Source organism: Bos indicus x Bos taurus, chromosome 29, assembly GCF_003369695.1.
Source record: "Bos indicus x Bos taurus breed Angus x Brahman F1 hybrid chromosome 29, Bos_hybrid_MaternalHap_v2.0, whole genome shotgun sequence".
Lineage (NCBI taxonomy): Eukaryota > Metazoa > Chordata > Mammalia > Artiodactyla > Bovidae > Bos > Bos indicus x Bos taurus.
In genome coordinates, this window is record NC_040104.1 from 21,998,615 (window position 1) to 22,009,534 (window position 10,920).

Below are 10,920 nucleotides of genomic sequence, written 5' to 3' on the forward strand. Positions count from 1 at the left end.
GGATTGGAGAGCAGTACTGTAAACTTTGGAGACATATTGTCTGGGTGGAAATCTACTGCCATAGTTTTGGGAACTTACCACACTTCTCTAGTCTTTAGTTCCCTCATCTGTAAAACGGGAATAATAGTACCTCCCTCAGAGCTGTGAGAATAAAAAGATACAATGGATACAAGGGTACTGCTTTTGATACGTGCTACTTATGATTATTATTGTTATTATTATTATTGGCTACTTCACAGAAAGATATAAAGGCTGACAGCAGACACAGTCCCAAAGGTGGGATACACTGTCGTGACATTCAACGCCTTTGCTAATGAAATGCACCTTTGGGTGAAATATTTAGACATCAAGCATGGGTGGATGAAAAATGGGTACTCAGTGCACCAGAATTAGATCACATATGTACTCTGCTGCTTTTAAAAATATATTTATTTATAAATTATTTATTTATTTGGCTGCTCTGGGTCTTAGTTGCAGCATCCGGGATCTAATTCCTTGACCAGGGATAGAACCCAGGCCCCCTGCTTTGGAGGCATGGAGTCTTAGCCACTGGACCACCAGGGAAGTTCCTGCATTCTGCTTCTTATTCTAAAGATAATTCTACCACTCAGAATTGTCTCCAGTCTTCCGTTCTTTGCAGATGGGCTTTCTCTGGTTCTCCATCATGTGACTGAAGATGGATACCCCAAAGCAGCTGAGTTTCATATTACAGTTCTAATCACATTCAAAGAATTAGTTTCTAAAATCCAATAACAAAATGCCAGGAAAAAGAATTTTATTGAGTCAACTCAGTGGCAATCACCACTGACCCAGTCAACCCAGACCAGAGGAAAGTCTTAGTATGTTTTGCACCCTCGAGGAGATGTATCTATTAATACACTCATTCTCCCGCCCAGCCTGCGGCATGTATTCTGTGAATACAAAGCAAGCTATGGCCATCCAGAGACCATTATCAGGTAATAACCAAAAAAATGCAGAAGGCTGCAAACAAGAAAAAGAGTTTATTGAGAGTGCTAAGAATTGCATTTTGGGAGGCAACCATTTGAATGGCAACTCACATGTGCTCCAGGTGGGGCAATAGACAATAGTGGGGGATTATAAAGGCAACAGAGACATTCTAGAGAAGAAACAAAGGTTATCATTACAGAACTATGACTGGTGCTGGCAGGCATTCAGTCACTTGCTGGCAGCAGATTGGTTGCTAAGCTGTGCTCTCTAAGGAGAAAAGAAGAAAGTTCTAGGTGGTCTCAGGATGTCTGGGTTCAAAGTTTATGTTGGGTTTAGCAGTTGATGTGTGTAAGTTCCACTTCCTTAATGCCTCCCAGCTCCATCTTGGATCCCTTTGACATAAGCGACTCCATTTTTTTTAAGCCACTGATACTTAAGAGATTTGTGTTACAACACCTAGCCCACTGAACTAACCCATCATTTATGGAGCCCCTCACACTTCTACTTTTTTCAGCCTTGGAAGACTCCCCCTCCTCCTTCAGTTCCTGCCTCCAGAACATGCAGAATCACAAATTCAGCCTTCCCCAGACCCTGCCTTTTTAAGCAGCCAATCAGTGTGACTGCCAATTAGGACCTGAAAAGGAAGAAAGTATCCCTGGACCTGGCTATGCCCACTAATCTTCATCCCAATTTGGTTTCAAAGACTACATCCCTGGGGCTTCTTGCAGTGAAGGAAAAGGAGTTTGAAGACAGAACAAGTCTGAGACTGCTTCTCATAGGGGATTCACATTCAGATCAGAGAATCTTGGAGGCTGCAGTGGTTGCAATTTAGGGAGAGTCCCTTGGACTGCAAGGAGATCCAACCAGTCCATTCTGAAGGAGATCAGCCATGGGATTTCTTTGGAAGGAATGATGCTGAAGCTGAAACTCCAGTACTTTGGCCACCTCATGTGAAGAGTTGACTCATTGGAAAAGACTCTGATGCTGGGAGGGATTGGGGGCAGGAGGAGAAGGGGACGACAGAGGATGAGATGGCTGGATGGCATCACTGACTCGATGGACGTGAGTCTGAGTGAATTCCGGGAGCTGGTGATGGACAGGGAGGCCTGGTATGCTGCGATTCATGGGGTCGCAAAGAGTTGGACATGACTGAGCCACTGAACTGAACTGAACTGAACTGAAATTAGCTTCATCCATAAAAGATCAGGGCAAAAGCTGGGGGCCCTGACTTTAGAACTTGTTGCAGAGAGGCGAGTCATGACAGCATTTATATTCCACAATAACGCTGGGATTAAAGAGCTTCATGGGAATACATAGTTGGCTACAACCCTGGTGTCCGTAGGAAAGCGTGCCATCTGGAAAGGAGAAGAGAAGACAAGTGAGACCCCAGAACCTAGGACGCAGCCCCAGCTCAGCATATCCTGGGGGTACTGCTCAGTAAATATTCCTGAATGAAGCACAGGATTAATGCATCAACCAACTAATCAAGAATGAGGAGGAAATAGCACATTTCATGGAGGAGGACTCATACTCTTAGTAGAGAGAATGTCAGCCATCTGGGACTGACAGTCTGGAGGTAGGGCCCCCTGGTGGGCTCTCCTGGGATAGCTTTGCAAGCTCTGTATGCAAGCATGCATGCTCAGCCGCTTCAGTCGTGTCCGATTCTTTGCGATGCCATGGACTGTAGCCCGCCAGGTGCCTCTGTCCGTGGGATTCTCCAGGCAAGAACACTGGAGCCATGCCCTCCTCCGGGGGATCTTTCCGACCCAGGGAAGAGTCTCCTGCACGGCAGGCGGATTCTTTACCAGCTGAGCTACCAGGGAAGCCCAAGCTCTATATATTAGAGTACAATCCATCCCCCCACAAAAGAAGGCAGAAAGGATGAAGAGAAACTGTCCTCTCCGCCCTGCCCATTTCTCCCCCAATACATGTCCCTAATTCCCCAAAACCCCATCCCAGTCAGTCCCACTCAGCCTAGTTCCAGTTTCCTTCGGGAGCTGAACTCCCTGCTTTCCCCCTCTGTTCCTTCCTCCTCTCTCCCTCAGTCAGCCTTCCCTCTCTCCTTCATCCCTTTCCGCCTCCCCTCTCCTCCCCCTCCCTTAAAGGTCCCCATTCTCGTTAAGGGCCAGTGGCAGCCCAGTACCAGAACGAGGGGATATGCTTCACTAATTTAGCTTAAAAAAAGAAAACCAACCCCTTTCTATGTGGCTCCTGCTCCCAGGGTTCCTGAGGGACCACTTTCCTGAGTCCCACAGCCACCCCGACTTGTCCTTGGGGTCCAGGTACTCACAGGGTCCCATGGAGGGTTCATACTATCCCCTGAGCCCCTCTCCTGGAACACCCACTGTCAACCCCTAATCTCCAGCAAAGTTCACCCCCGAGACCTGTTAGGCACCACCTACTTTCGTAGATCCTCCTCAGAAAGCACTGCTGGCTGCCTTGAGTCTGGCAGGTGTTTCCCCCAGTCTCGCAGACCCCGCTGGCGTTGACTCTGTTACACTGGAAACATTCTAGAGCTGGAAAGTGAAACCAACATAATAAGGTTCTTCCGGACCAGCCTCCCGGCAGCTCAGGAGGGAGAGCACCCTTGACCCAGGGGCGCCTGGACGCTGACGGTTTCCCTCCTCCTGATGAATGTTCTGGAGGCAGGTGATTTTTCCCTGCTTGGCTTCCACCCGGGCGGAGGCATGCGTGCCCCTAGGCACAAGACCTGCACCCGAGCACAGAGAGCTCCGCAGTCCTCCCAGGGACCCGCGGTGCCGCTGGAGGAAGGGCAAGTCCATCACTGCGGCTCCACGGATCCCACTTGCCAGCCGATTATCACCCCAACCCCAGGGGACGCCACTGAAGATGTTCCGTGTGAATGGCATCTGCAGGAGCGGCTCGATGAGGGTTGGAGTAAGAAGTCAGCACCGCCCACTCCCCTCCTTCTCGCAGAGCCCCCCATCCTCCACCCTTTCTGTTCATCTAAAGAGACAACTCTAGGACTCAGCCTAAAAAGGGGCAGGGAAGAGAGAGACAGGACAGGTGGGCGGAGGGGGTTGGGAAGAAAAAGAGATCAGGAGAGAGTAAGGCAAGATAGGGGGAGAAGAGGAGCAGAGGAAGGGAGAGAGAGAAGAGGCGGAGGAGGGAGAGGAGGGGAGGGAGGAAGAGGAGAGGGAGGAAGAGGGAGAGCAGAGAGGAGAGGAGGGGAGGGAGAGAAGGGGGAGGAGGGAGAGAGGGTGATTGACAGAGGAAGGGAGGGAGACGAGGACCAGGAGAGAGGGAGGGATCTGCAGGACAAACGCATGCGCCTGGGGTCACAGCTCCTCACTCCCTCCTCGCTGGTCCCCGAGTTATTTGCCAAACAGTGAGTTCCTGCCAGTGAGAGGCGCTATTCTAGGTGTTGGAAATAGGGTGCTGAAGGGAGCACCGAAATATGCATTCCACCTGTCAAATACTAAACAAATAAATTGGGGAAATGGCTGACAATGAAGAAATAAGAAAGGTTATTTCAGGTCCTGGTGACTCATGACAATGGGAAGGAGGATCATGGAGGAGTGAGCGTGAGGAGGCTGTGGGGAGGCAGAGAGCTTTCTCAGGGGTGACTTGAGCTCAAACCTGATTTTTTTTTATGCTAACCACTAAAACAACTGGCAGTAGCTAGCAAACTGGTTCCAGCAACACACGGGCCAGTGCACAGACAGTTTCTGAGCTGCAGTTAGCTTGGCCAATTTGAGAAAGAGAAGCATCAGCACAGGCAAAGTGGAAAAAAGGGCGAGAGTATTGTAAAACCAGACTGAAGAGGTTGATAGGGGTCAGACCACATGCACGCATCTGCTTGGACCTGCGCTGTTGCGGTGGTATTCATGGACCATGTGTGGCTGTTGAGCCTGTGAAATGCCAGTAGTCCAAATAGATGGACTGTAAGTCAATTTCAAACACAGCACACACAAATCGTTTAAATTGCTCATCAGTGACTTTGATGTTGATTGCATGCTGAAATGATAGTAGTGTCCTACTCTTCGTGACCTCATGGACTGTAGCCCACCAGTCTCCTCTGTCCATGAGATTCTCCAGACAAGAATACGGGAGTGGGTAGCCATTCCCTCCTTCTGGGGATCTTCCTCACCCAGGGATTGAACCTGCATCTCCTGCGGCTCCTGAATTGCAGAATTCTTTACCACTGAGCCACCAGGGAAGCCCAATAGTTTAGATATATTGGGTTAAATAAAGTGTATATTAAAGTTAATTTTCCACATTTCTGAGTTTTTTAATATGCCTACTGGAAGAGTAAAAATGATGTCTGCAGCTTGGCTTGCATCTTATTTGGACCATCATTTAGGCCATCATAAGAACTGACATTGTGTTCAAAGTTGGAAAAGGCCATAAGAGGCTTTTTCAATAGGCAGTGACATTGACTAGCTTTTTGCATGTACACTCTGGCAACTCTGTAGACAATAGACTTTAAAGGAGAGAGTAACAGAGGCCCAGGACAGGGTTGGTGGAAACTGGGAAGTTGGGACGGAAGCCACAAGTCAACTGCGTCCAAGCAAAAATTTGAGAAATTATAGGTCAGGTATATTGAAATAGGATTTCTCAGGTGGTGCTAGTGGTAAAGAACCCACCTGCTAATACAGGAGATGCAGGAGACCCAGGTTCGATCCCTGCGTGGGGAAGATCCCCTGGAGGACAACATGGCAACCCACTCCAGTATTCTTGCCTGGAGAATCCCATGGACAGAGGAGCCTGGCAGGCTGCAGTCCATAGGGTCACAAAGAGTCAGACACGACTGAAGTGACTAAGTTTGCACACATAAACGAGGTGTGTATGTGGGAAACAGGGACTAGGAAACCTACAACACAGCAAATAGAAGGTCATTGCCTTGTGCTTCTCATGGTTTCATCTTTTTGTGTCATTTAAAACTACACATTTATGTTTTTATTTACTCACACGTTTTTATTTTGCAAGAAACGTTCCAAAATTTCAAAAATAATGAACTTAGAAAAATTCACACTCAGTTAAAAAAACTGAGCTCTCGATTCTGCTTCCTCTAAACTTAATGATGATAGGGGATTTCCCTGGTGGTCCAGTGGCTAAGGCTCCATGCTCCCAAAGCAGGGGGCCAGGGGTTCGATCCCTGGTCAGGGAAGTAGAGCCCACATGCTGCAACTAAGACCTAGCACGGTCAAAGAAATAAATAAAAACAAATATTATTTAAAAAAAAAAAATAAACTTAATGATGATTGTGTAACCTGAGCAGTCTGTCTTGTCAGTATTCACTGTCAACCCTGGATCTGTGATGTCCTTGAGCACATGAAACCCTACTGGAGATACGAATCTGCTTGAGAATTTCAGTGACTCTCTTGAAAGTTATAATCATTTCATTCAAACTGTGCCCTTGGATAATTTCATATGAGCAGCTGCAACAAAGGCCTCAAGTGTCACTGGCTCAAGCAGGTGCAATTCTTCTTGCCCAACCCACAGCCCTCAGCCTCCACCTGCACACGCTGAGGCAGCCCCTGCGGCACATGTGACTCTGACACACTCATCATGCACGTCAGGCAGCTCAAACAGTGGAGAGCAAATGCCCCTGGGAGCACCCTTCTTCCAAGAACAGATGGGTTATTGGTGGATGAATACACCAACTTTCCTCCCGTGACTTGGATCCCCTACACTGCCCTCCACAATTTCCGGCAGGATGGGCTCCATTTGTTCACCATGGTGTCCAGCTTATTAATTTCTTTGCGTGTTCCCAGGTGGCACTAGTAGTAAAGAACCCGCCTACCAATGCAAGAGACATGAGAGATGTGGGTTCGATCCCTGGGTTGGGAAGATCCCTGGGAGGAGGGCATGGCAACCCACTCCAGTATTCTTGCCTGGAGAATCCCATGGACAGAGGAGCCCGGCGGGCTACAGTCCATAGGGTCACAGAGAGTTGGACATGACTGAAGCAACCAGGCATGCCTGCACATTGTCTTACTTCCCCACACCCCTCCTGGTATTTCCTGGAATCAGCTTCCAGACAAATGATTTTTTATTCCTATCAGCTTCAGATGATGGATTTTCATTTAGATCAAGTGTATGCTCTTATAAATTAATTTTTCATATTTTGTACTCCAAGTCTTCTTGTGCTTTTATAGAACAAACAAAACATTGACTATTAGCAGGCTGATTCCATTTGCTAAAGAACATTGGGAAAAAGTGGTGCCTGTTAATGCCAATGATCATTCCAGTTTTAATCAATCATGGAATAAAAAAAAAACTATGAAAGTATATTCTGTAGAAGGTGAAACACTTTTTGTAATGCTATAATACATTTAATTGGAAAATCCACAAAGCACATAAACGTGTTAATTTTTGCAGTGGAAGAATAAATACAAATGCCAGTAGAATATGATATTGCAGCAAAAGTGACTAAACTGAGAACCCAGAGTGAAAAATGCCCTTGCAGTTGGTTTTCATGCACACATAATTGTGAATTGTGTCCTGTGTCCAAACAAGATAGTATATGAATATAAATAAATGTATATGTAAGTATATTTTAATATTTATACATTATAAACATATCATATATGAATATTAAAATACACAAATATCTATTAATACATGAATATTAAAGTAAGTGATGTCTTTGTATAGCATATATTATGAACCATTTTATGAAAATATACATTCTATATGTATGTGCACATACACACCCACAGGTAAAATAACTGGACTGTAAAAGTTGTGTGGTAAAGGTGATGTGGAATAAAAAATAGTCTTCAGCAAAAATTCTCCCTGCTCCCTGTCATCAAGCAGATCAGAAAATGGTTACGCTTCTGAAGAACTACACTGGGATTCAATCTGTGTTCTACAACAAGTAAAGGACATTTTGTAAAAGGTCCTGCAAGTATTAATTGCATTTTGGTCACATAATAGAGTGTCTGACTCCGGTTTTTGATGTTTCACAGCTGGCAACCTTGAAGTCTTGCCCCTCGTGCCTCACATGCGGGCCCCAGGGGCTCCTTCTTTCAACATTGGTGGGAGTTTCACGCCACACAAGCCCCTACCTGAATGCAAGAACCATCGCCCTGCCTCTCTTCCTCACCATCATCTAAATTCAAGAGTCTCCTTTCTCTGATCCCCCAAGCCATCATAAGACACCTGGCAGTAAGCCCTGCTCTCCCAAGAAAGCCTCATGAGATAACTAATTAAGGCTTTTCACACCCTCCTGATACATATGTGGCATCATCAGTCTTGACATGTAATCCAAGTTTGGGTGAGGATTCATCCTGTTTCTATCATATAACCCCAACAGTTTAACGTCAAGTGTTCAACAAATGAAGTACCCAAGTATTTCAGCTTTCAAAAATGTTTAACCAGTTGAAATGATGAAAAATAGACTTTCAAGCAAAAAAGATATAGAAATGTATTCCTACAAAAGCAGAATGCCCCAGATTATAGGGTAAATGGTAATCTTATCTCTTGGAAATTCTAATGTCTAGGCAGGCAGACAAAGAGTGGAAGAGACAGGCAATGCCTAGAACCATAAGCCGCCACTCAGCCAGGTTCCCCTCTGCCCTCCTACATGCTGGGCGCGGGGGGAGCAGGGGAGCTCACCTTGCGGGAGTCCGAGCAGTGAGGACAGGACCACCAGCAGCAGTAGCAGAAGGCACTTAGCCATCTCTGGATCTGGCTCAAGTCCCAAAGACTTACAGAAGGCAGGACCGAACCACAGCATCAAGAGCCTCTGAGATCCCGACTTTATAATTCCAGGCTGGGAGGAGCAGCCAATGGCAGCCCAGACAAAGGCTTGCACTTTCCCAGACAAAGAGAAGAGTGCCTGAAGGAACTAGGGCCCTACATTCTTTATAGCAATTACTGGTCTTGCTCACTTCCACTGGCCCTACTGAGGAAGCCAAGGTATGTAAGAAGAGCTGACTCTCCTGTGTCCCCATTGTGCAATTATAAAAATTGAAGACTAGAGTCTGACTTACATCACCTAGGGACTTGGGAATTCGGTCGAATTCATGATGTTTTACCATTTAAGAGGTTTACCATATTGAACGGAACTACTGAAGTATCGGAGAAGGCAATGGCACCCCACTCCAGTACTCTTGCCTGGAAAATCCCATGGACGGAGGACCCTGGTAGGCCGCAGTCCAAGGAGTCTCTAGGAGTCGGACACGACTGAGCGACTTCCCTTTCACTTTTCACTTTCATGCATTGGAGAAGGAAATGGCAACCCACTCCAGTGTTCTTGCCTGGAGAATCCCAGGGATGGGGGAGCCTGGTGGGCTGCCGTCTATGGAGTCGCACAGGGTCGGACATGACTGAAGTGACTTAGCAGTAGCAGCACTGAAGTATGGTGTGGGGAAAGTGGGAACAAGCAACAGGTTCATTGCTCACTTACTCGCTCAGGGGAGGCAAGCTGGCTCCTTATATAGGGCGACGGTAGGGGTTTGTCCAGGGGTCAGGCAAGAGGAGTTACTTAGGTGGTTGCCCACCCCTTTAGCAGTGCTGAGTGCAGGGGCCATGCATATACCCTACATTTGCTCCCAGCTCTTCAGAAATTGGGTTTTTGGTCTCTTTTTATCTTGTCCATAATCTGCTCCAACTGCACATGTACGCAGTCATTTTTAGTTTCTGGGAGGTTTTTTGCTCAAGGAGACATTTGTCAGATACAAGGCCTGGAGCAAATTGTCCCAGCCTGTTTGTCAGATACAAGCACTTGAGCAAAGGATCCCAGCCTGTCTCAGTAGTATTGTCTCCTTTCTTGGAAATGAAACACAATTGCATTTGTTTTTTTCACTTTTTGGCTAATAGGAGCAAAATGGAGTATTTCTCCCCAGGTTATCAAAATCTGTATTACAAGTGTTACTGAAAGAGTGTAGGGGGGTCCGGCTGCTCACCGCTCAAAAGCCAAAAAACAGGCCAGGGTGGTGGAGAGTTTGCTTTATTTCAGGTGTTGGCAACTGGGGGTGGGGGCGGAGGTGGGCAGGGAGGGTGGTGGACGTCTGTCCAAAGGCTGGCTCCCCTCCCTCCCCTGGCAATCAGTGGGGCAAGAGCTTTTATAGACAGAAGGAAGGGGCCACATGCAGAAACAGCACAGTCAGCTGCTTCACATTGGTCACTGACGGTCTGGCCCACATCATTTTGACTTTTAGGTATAGTGAATCTTCAGTTCCAGGGTCCATTTGTTCCCTCCGTTTTTAGACGAATTCTCAGAGAATTGTGGCAGCATATGTCACGGGTACAGTTTGGTCATAACGTAACTAAGTTCTTCACCCTAGTGTTTTCGTATCTATAAAACAACTCACAGGATGTAGCTCAAAATATTATCTATAGTCTTTGGTGGCTCAGATGGTAAAGAATCTGCCTGCAATGCAGGAGACCCGGGTTCAATCCCTGGGTCAGAAAGATTCCTTGGAGAAGCGAATGGCAACTCACTCCAGTGTTCTTGCCTGGAGAATTCCACAGACAGAGGAGCCTGGTGGGCTATAGTCCATGGGGTCACAAAGAGTTGGACAAGACTGAGTGACTTTCACTTCTCTTGAGAAAGAACTAAAAGTCCTTGACATGACCATATTATTATTATTTTGGTGTCCGTTGACTGTTTTCCTTTATTTCTGGATTTCTTATTTGTCTGATTAAACTTATTCTTTGACTAAAGTTTCCCACAGACAAAAGGCAGATAGAAGACATGGAGGGGTGTGTTGGGGGAAAGGACCATAGGGTCCTGCCCTGTTTCACAAGTGACCCAGAGTTTTCATTATTTTTTTTAATATCATTTTTCCTTTTTAAATAAAATTTTCTTTTCTATTCTGGATGCTGGACTACAGCTAGTGGAGAACTCACTTTCCAGAATGGTGTCAGAAGAAAATCTGCTGACCCATCCCCACACCATCCAATGAAATAACTGGCAAAAAGGATCTTAAATACAATCATTCTAAATCTCTGAAAATTGTCATAACGGCATATAGCAAATCAGGAAACTATTTTTTTTCC

The 10,920-nt window shown here is 46.4% G+C and overlaps 1 protein-coding gene across 1 annotated transcript; it reads right to left on the reverse strand.

Moving 5' to 3' along the window:
• Positions 1 to 982: 982 nt before the first annotated feature.
• Positions 983 to 8,660, reverse strand: LOC113886272 (secreted seminal-vesicle Ly-6 protein 1-like). Its single transcript, XM_027532351.1, has 3 exons — positions 8,533 to 8,660; positions 3,351 to 3,464; positions 983 to 2,303 (listed from the first exon to the last, which is right to left on the reverse strand). The coding sequence occupies exons 1-3, from the start codon at positions 8,651 to 8,653 to the stop codon at positions 2,179 to 2,181; spliced, it is 360 nt and encodes a 119-aa protein (XP_027388152.1). The 5' UTR covers positions 8,654 to 8,660; the 3' UTR covers positions 983 to 2,178.
• Between the last annotated feature and the right edge of the window lie 2,260 nt (positions 8,661 to 10,920).

What these genes read in the sequence shown, in the direction of transcription:
- LOC113886272 (XM_027532351.1), bottom strand. Translation starts at nt 8,653, where the DNA reads ATGCTGTGGTTCGGTCCTGCCTTCTGTAAGTCTTTGGGACTTGAGCCA. An exon ending in ACTGCTCGGACTCCCGCAAG is followed by an intron (nt 3,465 to 8,532) that starts GTGAGCTCCCCT and finishes TTCACTTTCCAG; the next exon opens with CTCTAGAATGTTTCCAGTGT. An exon ending in TCTGAGGAGGATCTACGAAA is followed by an intron (nt 2,304 to 3,350) that starts GTAGGTGGTGCC and finishes TCTCCTTTCCAG; the next exon opens with ATGGCACGCTTTCCTACGGA.